Raw genomic sequence first — 19,296 nt, 5'->3', positions numbered from 1 at the left:
TACATATGAAAGAAAAAAAAAATAAAAAACACAGAAAACGAAAGCAACTAATAGGTGTTAATGTGGTTGTGGGTTTAAATTTACATAAAAATGAAAAAAATTATAGATATATAGAAAGGAGTATTTTAGAAGAAAATTATTAAACACTATAAAAGAGAATTTTTTTTATATATAAAGACTATTCACATTAAGATAGTAATTAATTTGTTATATGTTATATCATAAATTAATTTAATCAAATATTTAAAATTGTTTAACGTTTTTTTAGCTGTCCTTTTTATATAAAAAAATTATTTTAATCATCTTCATCACCTATCCATGTGAGAATTATTTATGAATTTTGTGTACAAATAAATAAAATAGCTGAATAGTTATAAAAGTGTAGATTATGGATCAAGTTTGCGAACAAGCGCGGTGGACCAAGTTTACTTTGCCGTGAAAGGTAAGTTGTTAATTTCTATCGTTTAATAACTTAGCTCCCTAATAATAATAATTTGTGTCTCCTGCGAAATCAATTAGTTTATTTTAAACCAAGTTTACTTTACCAGTTATATTTTCGATTGGAATATTTTATCGAACTGTTTATAGACATAAAAGTTAACAAACTATGAATCAGCAATTTTTTATTGGAGCATTTGATCAAACAGTTTACATACATGAAAATTAACAAAGTAATAAATCAAACCAAAATATAATCTCTGTCCATATACTTCAAAATTGAATCACAAACACAGATCCATCAATATATAGCGTCAAATGTGAAATAAGAGCAACATCAAAAACTTATCTATAGTCTATACACATATCAATTCTTTCAACTCTGATTAACTTATGAATTAGTAAGTTTGCATTTTTTCATTGGAGTATTTTATCAAACAGTTTACATACATGAAAATTAACAAACTAGTAAATCAAACTAAAATGTAATTTTGTCCCTATACTACAAAATTGAATCTCAAACACACAGATCCATGAATCTAAAGAATGAAAGGTGAAATAAGAGTAACATAGAAAACTTACCTAATTTTACCAGTAGATGCAAGACGCTGTGACCAGAATGGTTGAGCAGTAGTGGAAGAATGGACCGTTGGTAACAGTTGCAATGGTTGATAGTGTTGGAAGTGGGTAGCATACACGGCTGAGTCCCAGGTTGAAGAAGAGTCTTCGAGAAAAAGAGAAGGGTAGGGTTTGGAATGATGGAATGGAATGAGTTTTCTTTCCGTTTTCTCGCCTTACTTGGAGAGAAAAGTTTTTGGTGGGTCCCTTTCACTTTTTGTTACTGTTGTATTTTTCCCTTTACATTTTCTTTCAAAACCAAACAAGTGAAAGTACACATTTTCCTTCTATTTCTTTCTGTCCATATTAAATTCTCCCTATTTTCCATCTAAACAAACATAGCGTTAACACAAATGAACCCCTTACAAGACTAGGTAATCATCTTTTGAATTAGACCATATTTCCAACACAATTCACTCTTAAAATAAAGATCTTGTTCACTGTTCACACACCGCATCACAAACCATCGTTGTCAATTCATCGTAATCAGTGTCCTTGGAAAGGATCAGATTAACTTCTTGGTAACCCTCACTTCATAAACCCTACACCCTACTACTAGAACTACTATTAATACTATATATTGTTATCGCTAATTTTATGCCTTTTTTATTTACGTAAATATATAAAATATTTTAATTTCCTAAATATACACAAGGCAAATGTGTTGCCAAATTTTGCATTCCCAATTTAGATGAAGCGTCTACAAAATGGATTTTGTCATCATTTCAGACGCGGCGCCCAAGATTAGGTGCATTTTATTTAGAGGTCGCCTTGTCCTATTTTAGAATAGACACGGACCGGATTTGATGTTTACTCTTTTTTAACACTATAACAAGAATAATAATGCATATTTAATGAGATTCAATTTTTAATTTATAATTTAAAATTTTAAACTTGATTTATTTAAATACTAATTTAACAATTTATTAATATCTTTTGTATTAGTATTTTAAATTCATCCTAAACCCTTAACCTTAAACCCTACATACCCAAACTTGAAGTATCTATTACACACAACTAACAAAACCACACTATCAAAATTACACATAGCTTATTACTGAACTACATATAACGTATTACTGCCTATTAAACACCCCTAAAGTATGAACGGAGCATGCTTGTCCTCTGTTACATTGTCCGATATCATAGACCATATTTCTAAACTATCATAATATTGTACCAAGTATTCTTTTTAAGGTCCTAACCCTAAACCCTAAATACCTAATATTACATCGCATATTATTCGACTAATTTCAGCCTTTAGGTTAACCCTAACCTAATTACGTAATTGAATCAATATATAAACTTTTTAAATTTTTCAATGAATATCTCCAAACACTTAACTACTTGAATCAATATATAAACATTGTAACTTCCCGACAACGATGCCAAAAACTTGATGACGGCTAGATACTGGTTTAGAATTTATGAAATTAAAAACAACAAGATTCGTTATGAGTATAGTCTTAAACCAGTAACCAACCCTATCAAAGTTTAGAAAAATTGTCACAATTCAAATCAAATACCACAAGTTTTAAATCCCAAGTCATTCTCCCATGGAATTGTAGTTGGGTGTGTGTATTATTGACTATGAGGGATCGAGATTTTCATATCACTAAACAAGAAATATAAATGGCAAAAAAATTAAAGAGTAAAACAATATCTAAATGACAAAACAAATTAAACTAAGAGCAATAAAGCAAATTAACTAAGAAAGATACTGGCAAGGGTTGATGGTTAAGGATCAATATTCTTGTCACTAACCACAACATGATAATTACAAAGAGCAAACACAATTCATCAACCTCTAAATGGCGAGAAAAGTCAACCAGAATTAATTAATCCTAATATATAAGTTCTAATCAACTTACTAATTGAATTAGCAAAAGATTAGCGTCAATGAAAATAAGATTAACTAAAATTTTTAAATTATCAATCAACTTGGACATTAGTAACTCAAGGTCACCCAAGTTACCAACCCAAGCCAATAATACAAAATTCTATTCTATAACTAAGAAATGCATTTTATCGAACACTCAGGAGGTATAAAAGCAAAGCATCATAAATTACAATAATAATAAAATTTACAACTAACCAAGACAAGAAAGCAATAATAACAACTCAAATGAACATCAATAAACATGAAAAAATTCAAACTGCATTAAAAAAAATTGAAAATTCAACAAGTGTTCATAAACTAAAAATAGCAAAAAAAAAAGGAACTAACAATTAAAACTAAGTCAACTAGGATGGTAGAACAAGAAAATATAAAGAAAATTAAGCTAAAACAAGACCAAAATCAAAAACTAAAGAGAAATTAAACTAAAAAATCCTAAAAATCCTAAAATTCTAGAGAGAAGTTGGAGCTTTTCTCTCTCTAGAATCACCTAAACTGTAATAAAATCTAAACTAAAATTACTTAGTTGATCTCCTTTGATCCATGCTTTAAATGCTTTAGAAATGAGTTGGATTGGCCCAAAAATGGGCTTGAAATTGCGAGCCACGTGTTCTTTTAAGTGAGCCACGTGCTTGGAGTCATGCGTATACGCCTATGGTGCGTACGCATGAATGAAGATGATGCGTGTGCACAGCCCATACCTACGCACGACTTGGAGAATTTGCAATCTTTATTTCCTCATGAATCCTCTACTTTTGCATGCTTTTTCTTTAACTTTCTAAGTCATCCTTACCTTCTAAGCCTTAAATCACTTAAACAAACATATCAAGGTATCAAATAGAATAAAAGTGAATTAAATTTGGTAATTTAAAGTATAAAAAACATGTTTTTAACAATTAAGCCCAATTAAAAGAAAATTCACAAAAACATACAATTTCTAAGAATAAATGTAAGATAAGTTAATAAAATTCACTCTTTTCAATTCAAAAATCATCATAAAATATAGTTTTATCAGCATGCTCTTAGTCTCAGCCACTCAGGCCCGTCGATAATGAAAATAGGTTTTGTTTTCTTTAAAGTGGTTTTCCAAAATGTAACGCCCATGAATTTTAATATTATATATATTTTCGTTGTTAAATATGACTTTAATTTTTATGCATTGACAATGTAAAATATTTTACACAGTCGTACAATCACATCCGTTCTTTTAGATGATTATTTACGCAGTCAAAATAAATGATAGTTATTTTTATTGATGTAACGTTATGTAATTAAATGTATATGTAAAACAATTTTATACTAACAATACATTAAAATTAACTTCTGTTAAATATATAATGAATATTTATATAAATATGTCTTTTATTTGAGGTATGCTTAAAAAAATTCTTTATTCTTCTATATCCAAACTTCTCATCCAAGTATATTCTATAATAATATTTTTAGGGTGCAAACATATATACTGTAATTATTAGTTTATCATTTGTCTACATTAGTACTTGGTACCAATAAATATTTTTTTTATAACAAAAGTTTAATAATTTTGTGGTCTTCAAATTTTTTGTTGGGTATAGTATATACATATTTTTAAATAATTTATTTATAAATTAAAATTTTATAAAAATATAATTAATATTCGTGATTTAAATCATATAAACAATTTTATCAAAATAATATTTTAAGCATACACATTTAATATTTATTCATACATATATATTTTTTTATTTATATTATATCTTAATAATAGTATGTTCAAATAATATTTTAGTTTTTATTCACAATTATGTGTTTTTTTTTCTTTTACTTATGCTATGTGTATAATAATATGTTTAAATAATATTCAATAATATAAATAATTTACAATTTTATAAGAAAATAATCAATTGTTTTGCAATTCTTATATATTTGGGTGTTTTTAGATTCAAATAAATATAAAACAAATCAAACTTTATTATAGAATTCGTATTTTGATTTAAATGATTCATTAAATTCATATAATTAAAATTAATTATAAATTATTGTATATAACACATGCAGATTCAAGTAAATGTTGCTTAAAATTATTTAATTATTTGTATTATTATTATTATTATTAGAATTATATAATTATTTATTTTAATATCAATTTTTTGCATATGGATGATGATGAGTGTATGAAAGACCAAAATAATACGGCGTAGTTGTAGCAATGATGTTAATTTATGTTTTTTTTTTATATATTTTTCGACCTTAAACATAAAAACAACTTTTTTTTCAAAAATGTCGAAAATCCAAGATACGGCCCGTAATCAAGTTAACTTAATTAATCATGATAAAATATAATTATCAAACCAAAGCATTAATCTCCTCACGTGAATATCATTCAGCTTTTTCAACAGGTTCCTACCAAACTTTAAATTTTATCTCCTCTTATGACAATTATTGTAACCATAGGTTGCCACCACAAATCTATACTTGTAGACATCAGCAGACCATCTACACAGTAGAACTTGCCTTAAATTAGGCTTATTTAAATCAAGCAAATGCTAGAAAATTTAAATTATTGTGATAGTTCTAGGATTTGAAGTCAAATTGATGTGGATATAATACAACATTACAAACTGAATTTAGCCTTTCAAATTGCTCTTTTTTGGTGAGATTAACTCATAATTTTGAAATTTTCTTGAAGAGTAAATATTTCTAACAATAGTTTGAAATATTAGTGAGAAAAATAAAGGTGAATATTTTTCCAAAATTTTGCATGTCACTGAAACTTTTGTTGGAAACTTAATAACAACATTACTAGAAAACCATTATGGTAACTTTCCATCACCAATAGTCCTTACAAGAACAAGTATGGTATTTCCATCACCAATAGTCCTTACAAGAACAAGTACCATTTTCAAAATGGTGAAACCTATTTGTATCTCTCAATACAATCAATCTCCTTGTAACTCTTGAAACTGCCTTCATCCATGAGTGACAATCCACACAAACTCTGAGGTTCTTAGTAATCCTAACTGGCATTCCCTCACCAGTGTTGATGAGTGCATACACTGCTGCAAGCCTTTCACTGTGTCCACAAACCCACGTTGTCTTCATCTCTTCGTTAATATCATGAAGAACAACTTCTGTGTCAGGGACATATCCCACTTTCTTTGTAGCATTTGACAACTCACTCCAAACTCTGCAAAACTCAGCTGAATTGCGAAAATCGGTGCTCCCTCCTGCAACAAATGTATGAATTCTATGCTTTATTTGTATCCAACTACATCCGGCATCTTTCTTGATTCCCCTCATTGCCATCATTTCTCTAACTCTCTTCACCTCCTCCCACATCCCTGCGTTTGCATATATGTTGGACAACATCACATAGTTTCCGGAATTGTTAGGTTCAATCTCAAACAACCGCTCGGCCACAGTTTCTGCGAGAGAAACGTTGCCATAGAGCCGACACGAGTTAAGCAACGATCCCCATATGCTTCCGCTAGGCTTCATTGGAAGGCTTTCTGCCACTGCTAACCCCTCGTGGAGTTTCCCTGACCTACCTAACATATCTACCAGACAAGCATAATGTTCTAGAGATGGTTTCACCCCATAATTTTGCATCACATGAAACAACCTGTTCCCCTCACTTGTAAGTCCTGAATGGCTACAACCAGATAACAAGGCAACAAAGGTGATACCATCTGGCCTAATGTTATTACTTATCATTTCATCAAACAAAGCCATTGCCTCATCTATTTGCCCATTGATTGAATACCCAGAAAGCATTGTATTCCATGATGTTAAGTCCTTGTTCTGCATTCTGTCAAACACTTTTCTACAATAACCAATTGCTCCACATTTGGCATACATGTCCATAAGAGAGTTAAGTAAAGGAACATCACCTCTCTTCTTAGACTTCACAATTTGCCCATGTATCTCCTTCCCACTGTGAAGTGCAGTAACTTGACCACAAACCGGAAGAACCGTTGTAAGGGTGACCCAACTGAACCCCATCGCCTCTCCCTGCATAACTCGAAAAGCATCGAGCATCTCAAACACTCTCCCTTGACCAGCCAAACCCGCAATCAGCGTGTTCCAAGATACAACATTTCGTTGAGGCATTACCTCAAACACCTTCAGTGCCTCATTGAAGCACCCTCCACACTCCACATAGAACTTCAACAGGGCATTTTTCACAACTTGATCAGCTTCCTCATCATGCTTCACAATCTGGGCATGGATTGCTCTACCCAAGAAAGCATCAGAGGTATCCACACAGGCCTTAAGAGCCACCGAAAACGCGAAATTTCCGGGCTTCACAGAATGCAACAACATATTACTATACAGAAGCAGAACTTCAGTAGAAAATCCGTTTCTAGAGTACCCAATTGCCATGGCTACCCACACTGGCTCCGAGGGAGTGGCTTCACTGCTGGTTTGGTCATTGAAGACACGGCGAGCCTCCTCGAGTTGGCCGCAGACGGAGAAGAGCGTGATGAGCTTGCTCTTCAGGGTGGGGTTCTGCAAAAGGCTCGGTTTTGAGCGAAGAATGTGGGAACGGAGCTTTTGGGCATGTTCCAATGACTTTGTGGAGATGCAGGCATGGAGGAAGAGAGAGAAAACTTCAATGTCTTCATCATTGGGTTTGCGCTTTGAGGATTCTATAACGCTAAGGGCCTCCTCCAATTTTCCCAATTTGCAAAGGGATTTCAGGGTTGAACCAAGAGGTGGTGTTGTTTTGTGTAATTTCTGAGTTGTTGTGGTTCTTGGTGTTGGTGTGGCGGAAACTGTTATGTTGGTTTTGACAGTTATGTTCGTTGAGAGAGATATGGCGGGGAACATGACCATCATGATAATGATAATGTGAGTGTTATTTTCTTTTTATTGTTATTCATGAATTTGTTTCAACCTATATATATGCAATATAAGGTTGTCATAACATGAAGTACTTATGACGAGGTATATGAAATTTTTAAAAAACTAAAAAGTGGATATGTTAGGTCAATAGAAGTTCTCAAGAATAACCTCACATGTTTATATGTATATTTTTTTTCATATTTTTATCAAAAAATTGTGGAGTTCGTCGTTAGGGTAAAATATTATTTTTATACTTAACATTTAAGCTAAATTCTAGTTTAGTTCCTAATATTTAAAATGTCTTATTTTTGTGTCAAACATTTTATTTCATTCTATTTTAGTCTTTTGATCAAATTCTTTTCCTTAAAAAATATCCTTTTTCTACTATGATTTTCTTTTAAGTAATGGCAAAAATTATAATTGTATTGATTATAATAATAGTGGTAGTGATTTGAGAACGAAAATAGTAGAAAAATAAGACTTTTTAATGCTTTGAAAAGCTTCTTTGTACTTGCTTTAACTAAAGCATTTTGGAACAAGCATTGTTGATAAGGTAACAATGTATAAAGTGGTTGTAGTTAACCAGTTGGTAATGTATAAATAGAAAGGACGCGATGACGCATAAAAGTGAAAACATAAGGACAAATTCCTCAGGCGACCATTTCATTACATCAATTGCGAGCATCACTAACAACTTAATCTTAGCTCAGTAAATTACTAAATTAGAGCTCTCTGTTTGAAACTTTGGATTGACCATGTTTCCTCCATCTTTTGCACCTAGTTAATAGCAGCTTGGTTTCTCATGTGTTGAATAGCCCCAGATATTAAAGGTTCCATATGTTTTTAATCCAACACAAAACTCCGAGCTACCACTTCGTTAGTGTGTGATTGGAGAAATTTGGGGTTTACTTTCTCTGGTGTATAACTGATTTACAATCTTATGTATCAATGTATTTGGTTACCATAACAGCTTTGGCAAATGAATTAGCTAGTGTATATAGCTCACAACCAAAAATATATAAATACCTTGAATTTAAAGCAATCTGGCATTTCACAGAAACAAACCTATGATAATGAATGAAGTACAATACAAGACTGGAAATAATAACTTTGATTGAATTATAAAGATTCTATCCTTTCAAATGGATGTAGCAAAACAAAGAATAACCCAGCACATGTCCCAAGGTTGAGTTGCATCAAAACGTATTCACTAGATTTCTGTTTATAACTCCAACTACTTGTGGAATCAAATTGTACTAGTCACACATGCAACAGATCCATAACTATGATCATAGATCTGCCCTACCAGGATAACGAGGGAAGGGAATCACATCTCTAATATTTTCAAGGCCAGTTGCAAAAAGAATCATCCTTTCAAAGCCAAGACCGAATCCAGAGTGTTTCACGGTTCCATACCGCCTCAGATCAAGGTACCATTCATATGGCTCAAGAGGAAGCCCCATCTCCTTTATCCTGCAACATAAAAATGAAATAGTTATAAAAAAAATGAAAGAGAACACAATTTGTGATCTATAATGTATATAGCATTTATATTTCGAACCTTTGAACGATCACATCATATCGCTCTTCTCTTTGGCTTCCACCGATCAATTCACCAACCTGAAATTTACATTCATGCTTTAAGTTCACCAAGAGAAGAGGCACTAGGTATCTAAAAATATTACCAATAGCTACTAGCCAGGCACACAAGATATGTTTAAAAATCGAATCAAATACGCAGGACAGATACCTTTGGTACAAGTACATCCATGGCGGCAACTGTCTTTGAGTCGTCATTTAGTCGCATGTAGAATGCTTTGATATCTTTTGGATAGTTATACACAATTACAGGTTTCTGAAACTTTACCTCTGTAAGGTATCTGCATAACACCATGTCCCAGATATCAGTTACTCTAAGTCAATAAGAAAGAAGATCTTTGATAAGTGAAAAACACAAACCAAAATAAAATAAAACTAAAATACCTTTCATGCTCAGATGCCAAGTCAATTCCCCATTTCACTTCATTATCAAACTTCTTACCATTCTTCACAGCCTCCTCCAGTATTTCCACAGCTTCTGTATATGAAACACGAACAAATGGGGTAGAAGCAACCATTTTCAAACGATCAATGCAACCTTTATCAAACTTATCAGCCATGAACTTCATATCTTCTAGGCAATTGTCAAGTAACCACTGACACAAAAATCTCACGTATGCCTCGGCACAGTTCATGTCATCCTGCACAATAATGAAAAGTCGTGAGTTTCAAAAGCATAAGACATTGGCACTAATAATAGCAACAAATAATATAATTAATGATTAAATTTAGACATGGAAAACGTAAGAAAAGAATAGCCATATATTCTCCTAAACTTATAATAATAGAACAACTGAGAATGAGTTCAAGGCCGATATACCTTCAACTCTGCAAAAGCAAGTTCTGGTTCTACCATCCAAAATTCTGCTAAATGTCTAGAAGTGTGAGAATTCTCTGCACGAAATGTTGGCCCAAAGGTGTATACACTACTTAGAGCACAAGCATATGACTCAACTTGAAGTTGGCCTGAAACAGTCAAGAACGCTTGACGGGCAAAGAAATCTTTGGCATAGTCCACGTTTCCATCATCCTTCTTAGGAATACCGGGTTTAAGTTTGGATCTCTCCTCCAGCTTCGAAAGAGTATCCTTTGATTTTTTAAGCTCATCCACAGCAGCGCCAATTTCCTTCTTACTTGCTTTGGCAGATTTCAACTGGGAAACAATTTCCCCTTTCTCCTTAACAACAACTCTAGCAGCTTCCACCTCGGCTTCTGTTGGAGGAGGATTATGTACTAGTTCCTTCTCCAGTCTCTCGGCTTCACTGAGCAAAGTTGTTACTTGAAACATTTCACCAGCACCCTCACAATCACTAGTCGTGATTATTGGTGTGTGCACATATAGAAACCCGTGCTTATTGAAAAAAGTGTGTGAGGCATAAGCAAGAGCATTTCTAATTCGAGCAACAGCAGATATCTGCAATTGTACACAACAATCCAATGCTGTCAACAAAGAATCTTGATCTAAGAACAAGAAATATAATAAAATTTGATCTCAGGGTAAACACACAACAAAACTTCCCACTCTTGTCCATAATCACCTTCCATTCATTTGAACAAATCAAATAGAAAATTGGTACTCAATACTGATGCACATTAAACAGTAATGCATCAAGCACTATTTTTTATTTTTTCTAATCTATGCCACTAGATGAACTCCAACTAATCTAAGATTGATCCAAGTCAAGTTGAAACCCTAATTTACAATCACCAAAAACAAACAAAATAAATACAAAAAACTGAAACTTTAGGAAATTACCGTGTTGGTTCTAGAGCGAAGGTGAACGAAGTCCCTTAAGAATTCAAGTGTGAGCCTCATTTTCGGAAGAGGGTACTTGGCAGGGTCGACGGGTCCCACGTGAACAACCTTCTCCGCCCTCAGCTCCACCTTCTGCTTCGCCCCTTCCGGCGGCAACTTAAGCTCGCCGTCAACCACCACGCAGGTCCCCGTCGGTACCACCTGAGACAGCTCGCCGGCGACAAGCCCCGCCTCCACGATCACCTGCAGATTCCCGGGGCATGATCCGTCGTTGAGCTCCAAGAAAGCGAAAGCGTCCTTGTCGGCCTTCCTACCCGTCTTTACCCACCCGCCCACGCGGGCCTTCTTGCCCGCTAGGCCTGACCCACCATCGGCCCGCGAGATTATGGAATTGATCGGAACCCTATCCGAGAACTCCGCTTTCGGAACGATCCCGTCGTCGTTTATGGTCGTCGCGGCCAATTGCTCCGCCGTAGCTTCCGCCATTGGCTTCTTCCTTTCTCTATTTCTCTCTTCTGGTGAGAAAGTGAAAGTGTGAAACAATGAGACACAAATATCGGAAAAACCCTAGCCTTTTTTGTCAGAGAAAAACACTTTTTTGTCTGAATTTATGATTGGGCCTAATGGGCCTGGCCCATGAATTTCGCGCCACGTGGAGGGGGTGGAAATAAGAGACTGAGATAGACAAGGTTTCCGACCAAAAAAAAAAAAAAAAAAGATAAAAAAAGACAACAGACAAGGTTCAAGGTTGCTTCTTTTCTCCTCTTTGAACCTCCAAACACCGAAACAACACGCTTGAAGGGAACTAAAACTACCGGTCTTTCTTTCCTCTTTTGCTTTTCCTTTACCATACCCAGATCTCAAGTTCTGATCTTTTTGTTGACTTCTCTATCGATCTCACTCCAAAATCTGATTTTTCTAGAAGGGGTTGGTTCATATCACAGCCACTTTTCTCAGTTTTGTTTTGGGGATTTATTCTTTCTTTGTTTGTATTGTAAATATTTCGCGATTGAAATTGTTTCCTTTTTTGACTTTTTCAGGAAGATCGGTTCTGCAACGAAGAAGGGTACTATTGTAAAGGAGTTTGAATCTACATCTGTATATATTAATCTATAAGGATCAACCATGTCTATGTTTGGGCGCATGTTTGGTAAACCTAAACAGGAAACCAATGCTTTAACCACTTTGGATAAGTTAAACGAGGTAATTCACTCATGATTGTTCATATTTATGATGGTTCACTGGTGATTGCTTCGTTTTTAAATGTTTCCCATGCTTTGTTCATATTAGATGAGTATGTAATAGTGCAACTGTTTGGATTGAAATTAGTTGTTAATTTTGATGAGTATGTTGTGTTTTTGAGCTCTAGCTTTATGTTGCAATTAAATTCCTCAGTTGCCTTGTAATTTCACTTAATCTTGTTCCTATGGCAACTTTGATTCAGTGATTCCTAGTACAAATCATTCCCCCCCTGATTATGGATAATGCCTTTTGAAATTCACGAGAATAGATGACAAGTTGTTAGTGTGCTCTTGCCAGTTTTTTCGACGATGTTAGACTCTTGTTTGTAGGGAGATTGCTTGATCATGGTTAGATCATAGATGATAAGAATTTTACAAAATCTTTCATTCATGGCTAGAGGATAATAATGTTTTCAAAGTTTAAACGCGTCATTATCCAATGTTTTCTGCATCATGTAGTATCATACGTAGATTTTTGTTACCCTTTTCCGTTTCGTATAGTATTAATTTTATGCCTTCGGGGAAAATTTTTCTTAATTTGACTGTTTTGGTTTTTGAATCTTATAGACGCTTGAAATGCTGGAGAAAAAGGAGAAAGTTCTCCTTAAGAAGGTTTCAGCTGAAGTTGAAAAGGCAAAAGAATTCACAAGGGCGAAGAACAAAAGGGGTATACTGCATTACTCTTGTGTTGTTGTTCAATACAATAGTTTTTTAATGCCTTCATTCCTCCCACCTTCACTTCTATTGTGACCTGAGATTTGTGCATTCTGTTTCATGCAGCGGCAATACAATGTTTGAAGAGGAAGAGGCTATATGAGCAACAGATAGAGCAACTTGGGAATTTCCAGTTGCGCATTCATGATCAGGTGTTTATCCGATATTCCAATAGAATTTGTCCATAAAATGTTTTAGTTTATTATCTTTGATTTGCATCTTATGCTGGAAACTTGTGTTCCAGATGATAATGTTGGAAGGTGCCAAAGCCACCACAGAAACAGTAGATGCATTAAGATCTGGAGCATCGGCTATGAAGGCTATGCAGAAAGCAACGTATGTAGTGCAACTTATGCTATGATATATCGGTTTTCTTACAGCTTATTCTTCACATGATGTCTTATATATTTTTTAATTAACTTTTTCTAGGAATATTGATGATGTTGACAAGACCATGGATGAGATCAATGAGCAAACCGAAAACATGAAGCAGATTCAGGAAGCACTGTCTGCTCCAATTGGTGCAGCAGCTGATTTCGATGAGGTGATCTTAAAATTGTTTACCATATATATTCTGCTGTAGGGTTTGCAAAATCTGTATTCATTGTGTAGTGTCACATTTTTTTAGCATGTCTTCAATGCATTCTGAATTTTCTGTCTTCTTCCCCTTTAGGATGAATTGGAAGCTGAGCTTGAAGAACTGGAGGGTGCTGAATTGGAAGAACAGCTTCTTCAACCAGCAACTACAGCTCCTGCTGCCCCGGTGCAAGTCCCAGCCGGCCGGCAACCTACTCGGCCCGTCCCTGCAAAACGCACTCAAGAAGAAGACGAATTGGCAGCTTTGCAGGCTGAGATGGCACTTTGAGCAGGTCCATATTCTCAAATGTAATACAATCCAATATCCACACCACGCATTAGTTTGTTTTAGTTCAATGAATGTCGCGTCGCAACCAACATTGCAGTTTAATGGCTTGTGTATTTATCATTTTCATGTTAGCTATCAACTTTTGCACCTTTGAGAGTGCACTTGTACAATAGTCTGAAAAAGTTGAACCTGAGATCACTTGTCAATAAGATAAATATCATTTTGTGCAGTTGTTGTTGGATTTGTTGGTGGTTATGATTAAGCCAGAATTTTGCAGGCACCATCCTGTGCATGATGGCCACAAGTATGTGTGAAACCATTGAACAGATCAGAGAATATATATATATATATATATACATGAAGGTGACAAGAATTGAACATAAAAGTGTCTTTCAAGATTACTCTCAAGATTAATCTTCCTTCAGTTCAATCAGTGTATATCTCAAAATCAAAATTTAAAGGTGGAAATTCATATCAGGATTGTACTAGTCTCCTAAATTTAAAAAAGGGGCCCAAGATTAGTTTATCAAAATGTTGGTAATTGAGAGACTAATATTATTGAGCATTAAACTAGTCTTGTATAGTATTTGGCATCATATAAAATTTAAGTGAGACTAAAAAGCATGTGAAAGAGAATCCATTTTCAAGTTATATATGAATTATATTATATTATATACAAACAACTGAACAAGTTGTTGACGAAGCATTTGTATTTTGCTATTTATGTGCCATTCAAATTGGACTTTAATGTTTATATTTTCCTTTTTGTTATTAAGTAAAAGTCTAAACATAAAAACTAATCCAATTTATCCAGGAAAAGAGACGTCCCTATAGCACGTTAAGTTAACTTTTATGTCAATTCTTTGAGAAGACATTATTGCAAATTCATCTTTTGTTACAACCTAAACATAAGCTAATCTGTATTGCTATTTGTTTTGTGAAAGCGAATTGAGCATTGCAACTTGCAAGTTGTTTTGTGGAGAACAGGTTGTAAAACTATTCTTCATTACTAAATTGAAAAAAAGGAACCAGAAGAAAAAAAAAGGCAAAAGCAAAAGCTGTTTATTACTATTCCACACACCCCCACCACCCCCCTTCCCCTACCAAATCCCTTGAAGAGATTCTGACTCACTTTCATTTTTTTTCAATGGGACTAAACTTTTCTACAATTCATAATGTGGAATAAAAGTGGAACCAAGAATTAATGGCAAAAATATACACTAGAGGAGAGAAAGTGAATGTGACACACCCCCACCAATATCAAATAAGTTTCATTCAAAGAATAGACTGCAAACAATTAAATACAGACAAGGGAGCTAAGTATAAACAAAAATTAAAAAATAGCCCAAAAAAATATCCATAGTCAATTGATGAATCCAATCCAATCCGATCCGATTAATTAATTAGGCCTTCCGAATTTTGCAAAAGCCTAATGAATTATGTATGTAAGAACCAAAGCCAACAACATTAGCACATAGGCAACTCCTTGGTCCACAGATATACCTGCGTAGAATTCAAATAGCAGGTGTATCCGTTACATGAATCAAACGATATTATAATAATTAAAAAAAAACATATAGTATATATAATTAAAATGTACCATCACTAGTTGGAGCTGGGGCAGGAGCAAGAGGTTGAGCATCAATGGAAGGAGCCAAATAGGCAAAAGCAAGAGCCACCATGGATACAACAAAAAGCTGAACTCTCAAGACCTCCATTGTAATGAAATGAATTGAATTAGAAGCAAGAGAAGAGAAGAGAAGAGAGTGAAACTTAGTTGAATGAGGAAATGAAGAATGAGATGGTTTATAAGGGAGAGAATTAGAGACAGCAAAGACCAAAGAGCAAAGGTGGTTTGGTTTGGTTTGTTTTCTTTTGGGTTGGGAGAATCTTTGGCAATGAAGTAGCCACTCTGGCTAATTATATAGCTACTCACTACTAGCCGTTGATTTATGCCACGTGTACGGCTCTTATTTCCTGCACGTTACACAGTCTAGCTGTTTTTGTGTAGAGAGAATCGAGGTCCAACCAATCATGAATCAGATTGGGTTTTTTGAAATTTCCAAAACGTTAGATTATCAAAATCAAATATTCATAAGTACAATTAATTATCATAGTCTTTATTTAACAAAATTTTAGTGAAAATAATGCATCATCATAATAATCATAATTTGTAAAACATAAATACCTAAGAATATTCGTGGTTTGATTTGTTTTGGTGCCAGTGTGCCACATGGTTGTGTTTTGAGTGATTGGTCCAATATCATATGCACAACTGGATTCAACCGATTTGAATTTTACTTGATTTTTTATTAATCAATTGAACTGAAATCAACGACCTAAAATTTAAACACGAGTTTTAATTTATTTTATTTATTCTTTGGTTTAGGGTTTCTTAAAATTTGAAAGATTATTGAACCGTTGTAAATTGCAATGGACGGCAATGGTTGGCTGGTTCTGCATGATGTGGGGCCCACAAACAAACCCAATTCACAAATCACATATCACAAACTGACAGCAAGCTGATAATACGTTATTTTTATAAATAAATTTTTTTTTTTTCTTTTCTTATGTGTCTTCTCATTGTCTTCTCATTCTTTTCTTATCGTTTAATTTTTTATTTTTATCATTAACATTTATTATAATGAATGTGACTTTAACGTGATGTTGCACTTATAAGTACTCAACTTTTATTTTATTTTACTTTACTTTTGAGAAGAATCGATATTTCATTGATTAAAATTGAAGACAAAATTCAAGAACACTGATAAAGAAGGATAGGTGAGTTTCTAATAGAATACATATAGAAAATTAACTTTTAATTAACAAATATTAATCAATTTTTAATTATAAAATTACCTTATTCTGTTTTTTTTTCTTGGACAGGGATGTTGATACTTGTAATTAAAAGAGTTTTTTCTTTGTTAAGACTTGTAATTAAGGTTGCGTTTGGTTCTAAGAATAAAATAAGACAATATACTAAGAATAAGATATAAAGAAGAGACACAAAAATTAATATACTTATATTTTGTTTGGTGATAAATTAGAACAAATTATAAAAATTTAATTTATTCTTATTTTTTTATTCAACAAAATTGTAAAAAAAATTATAATAATAAAAAATATAATTATAAAAAATTAACAAGAATAATTAAAAAAAAATTATGTTTTTGTCTTTCAATCAAGATAAATACAAAATATACTAATTCAATATCTCGTGATATAATGTCTTTGTTCTTATCTCATTTGTCAAATACAATTTTGTGTCTACGTGAACGCAACCTAAAAGTTAAACTTTGAAAACTAAAATTAGTGAGCCACAAAAAATGGGATATGGCCCCAAAATTTTGTCTGCTGGCATATATTTAATATTTTTGGACAGTTTGGCCTATTTTAGTTGAAAACAGTTTTTATCAAAATTAAATTAGGCCTTAAAGCCCATAATTGAGATCGGCCCATTAGGATTAGGGTTTTAGCTTCTTGTTATGATAGGGCGATAGCTTCATTCACTCTCCTTCGTCTTTCAGCTTCTACGCTGCCTCTCAAAGTTCTGGAACCAAAGGTACCTCGACTACTATCTTGCAGAAATTTTTGGAAGTTCGGATTTGAATTTATAAAGTTAGGGTTTTTAATGTGATTGATGGATCAGTGTTTGTTGTGTAGGTAAGTGAATCGTGGTGATCGAGAATGGTGGAGAAGGCGAAAGGTAGGAAGGAGGAGGTGGTTACCAGAGAGTACACCATCAATCTGCACAAGCGCCTGCATGGCTGGTATTCCATTTCTTCTCAATTTCAGATCTGGTTTTTCTTTTTCTTTTTTCTTTTATTTCAGTGTATCATGTTGAACCCTAATTACCTAGTGTTTCCCATATGTTTAGCTCAAAACATGTTCTCACGATCTTACAGTTTACGGTGGTTGTAGAATAAAATTGATTAGGAACTGCAAAAAAATAATACGAAGAAAAAGAATGATTAGGAACTCAAGTTTGAACATAATAATTTCAGTTGGAGCATAAGGTGATTTATAATATGGAGCCAAATGGTTTGTTTTTCAATTACCTGGATGGATTATTCATACAAAAATTGTTGTGCCCATGCTCTATATTGATTATTGATAGATGGTTTTTACCTAAGCATATAACTCTAGATTTTAGCTTCTGTTTTTATTCTTTTATTATCAACACTATCCATAATTTCTGTTGTGTATTTGATATATTAATGAGTAACATCATAAAAGTTTTTGCTGTTATTTATTTTGTTTATATGAATATTTAGTAATTGAGGCATAATTCATGTATGTTATTGAATAAGACAATGTCTGATACATGACTAGTTTTTGCTTGGATTGTCGTTGTGTATGGACAGCACATTCAAGAAGAAGGCTCCCAATGCCATTAAGGAGATAAGGAAGTTTGCCCAAAAAGCAATGGGGACCAATGATGTGAGAGTAGATGTGAAGTTGAACAAATTTGTCTGGAGCCAGGGTATCCGAAGTGTCCCAAGGAGGATTAGGGTTCGCATTGCTCGCAAGAGGAACGATGATGAAGATGCAAAGGAAGAGCTGTACTCACTGGTCACTGTTGTTGAAATCCCCAAGGAAGAGATCAAGGGGTTGGGCACCAAGGTCATTGAAGATGAGGATTGATTCTTCATTTCTGTTTGAAACCCAGGGACACATGTAGTTTTTTATTGTCTTTTGCAATCAAATTTTGCCTTTTCTAGATTTTTCCAATTAATTCTGATGTTGCTGAGACGTGGTTTGAAGTTTTATGATGATGTTACTTTAGTATTTTATTGCAACCGTTGCCTTCTAATTTATTTTTTACCCTACCGATTTAGTTGAGACTAATATGTGGTAAGCATGTCCTAAAGTTCTAGAGTTATGAATCAAATTGATGTGTTATATTGTATTGTTGTATACAGTTGGATATGGCTAGTCTACAATGCTATATTACTACTGGATTCAGCAAATAAACCAAATTCACATCAACAGACAGCACAGGGATAAAACCTTTATTTTGGTACTTATTTTAGATTTAGTTAACTTTGTTTAAATTAATTTACATGATCAAACTATAAATGCTTTATTGTAAAACCTTTGCTTTCGAAGACTCTTAAGTGGCATTATGACGGTGCAAGCCACCTCATTTTAGTTCTTTTTGGGGTACAAAGCAACATGAATGCCAAGACACTACAGACCAATTAAGGATCAGACATAAAAAATAACAATTTTGGGAGCATGTTAATTAAACAACTTCCAAGTGGCCAAGTGGTAAAAACTAATTAGTGAGCAAGGAAAATGACATCTTATTAGACTACTTAATTGATTATTATGATATAGAGCA

The 19,296-nt window shown here is 33.5% G+C and overlaps 5 protein-coding genes across 6 annotated transcripts; 2 read left to right on the top strand and 3 right to left on the bottom strand.

Annotated features, from left to right (window-relative positions):
- Positions 1–5,676: 5,676 nt before the first annotated feature.
- On the bottom strand, positions 5,677–7,824 carry LOC107641318 (Tetratricopeptide repeat (TPR)-like superfamily protein). Its single transcript, XM_016344814.3, has one exon. The coding sequence runs from the start codon at positions 7,769–7,771 to the stop codon at positions 5,801–5,803; it is 1,971 nt and encodes a 656-aa protein (XP_016200300.2). The 5' UTR covers positions 7,772–7,824; the 3' UTR covers positions 5,677–5,800.
- A 1,049-nt stretch (positions 7,825–8,873) lies between these two features.
- LOC107644468 (asparagine--tRNA ligase, cytoplasmic 1) lies at positions 8,874–11,714 on the bottom strand. The gene is made up of 6 exons (XM_016348332.3): positions 11,133–11,714; positions 10,197–10,790; positions 9,761–10,017; positions 9,528–9,657; positions 9,339–9,397; positions 8,874–9,250 (listed from the first exon to the last, which is right to left on the bottom strand). The coding sequence occupies exons 1-6, from the start codon at positions 11,616–11,618 to the stop codon at positions 9,067–9,069; spliced, it is 1,710 nt and encodes a 569-aa protein (XP_016203818.1). The 5' UTR covers positions 11,619–11,714; the 3' UTR covers positions 8,874–9,066.
- SNF7.1 (SNF7 family protein) lies at positions 11,645–14,181 on the top strand. The gene is made up of 7 exons (XM_016348331.3): positions 11,645–12,059; positions 12,173–12,335; positions 12,941–13,040; positions 13,154–13,239; positions 13,332–13,423; positions 13,517–13,631; positions 13,761–14,181. The coding sequence occupies exons 2-7, from the start codon at positions 12,258–12,260 to the stop codon at positions 13,950–13,952; spliced, it is 663 nt and encodes a 220-aa protein (XP_016203817.1). The 5' UTR covers positions 11,645–12,059; positions 12,173–12,257; the 3' UTR covers positions 13,953–14,181.
- A 1,029-nt stretch (positions 14,182–15,210) lies between these two features.
- On the bottom strand, positions 15,211–15,820 carry LOC148566210 (arabinogalactan protein 20-like). The gene is made up of 2 exons (XM_088486043.1): positions 15,553–15,820; positions 15,211–15,455 (listed from the first exon to the last, which is right to left on the bottom strand). Exons 1-2 carry the CDS (start codon positions 15,668–15,670, stop codon positions 15,382–15,384), a joined length of 192 nt encoding a protein of 63 aa, XP_088342169.1. The 5' UTR covers positions 15,671–15,820; the 3' UTR covers positions 15,211–15,381.
- Positions 15,821–17,386: 1,566 nt separating this feature from the next.
- LOC107642446 (large ribosomal subunit protein eL31-like) lies at positions 17,387–18,751 on the top strand. 2 transcript variants are annotated; one of them, XM_016345844.3, is made up of 3 exons: positions 17,387–17,514; positions 17,616–17,722; positions 18,317–18,751. In XM_016345844.3, exons 2-3 carry the CDS (start codon positions 17,640–17,642, stop codon positions 18,594–18,596), a joined length of 363 nt encoding a protein of 120 aa, XP_016201330.1. In that variant the 5' UTR covers positions 17,387–17,514; positions 17,616–17,639; the 3' UTR covers positions 18,597–18,751. The 2 variants fall into 2 exon arrangements, with proteins under 2 accessions (XP_016201330.1, XP_016201409.1); XM_016345923.3 differs by having other exon boundaries at positions 17,410–17,514; positions 17,602–17,722.
- Positions 18,752–19,296: the final 545 nt, after the last annotated feature.

This window comes from Arachis ipaensis, chromosome B5 (assembly GCF_059453495.1).
Source record: "Arachis ipaensis isolate K30076 ecotype BB chromosome B5, ASM5945349v1, whole genome shotgun sequence".
NCBI classification, from domain to species: domain Eukaryota; kingdom Viridiplantae; phylum Streptophyta; class Magnoliopsida; order Fabales; family Fabaceae; genus Arachis; species Arachis ipaensis.
This window is presented reverse-complemented; position numbering and strand designations above follow the sequence as displayed.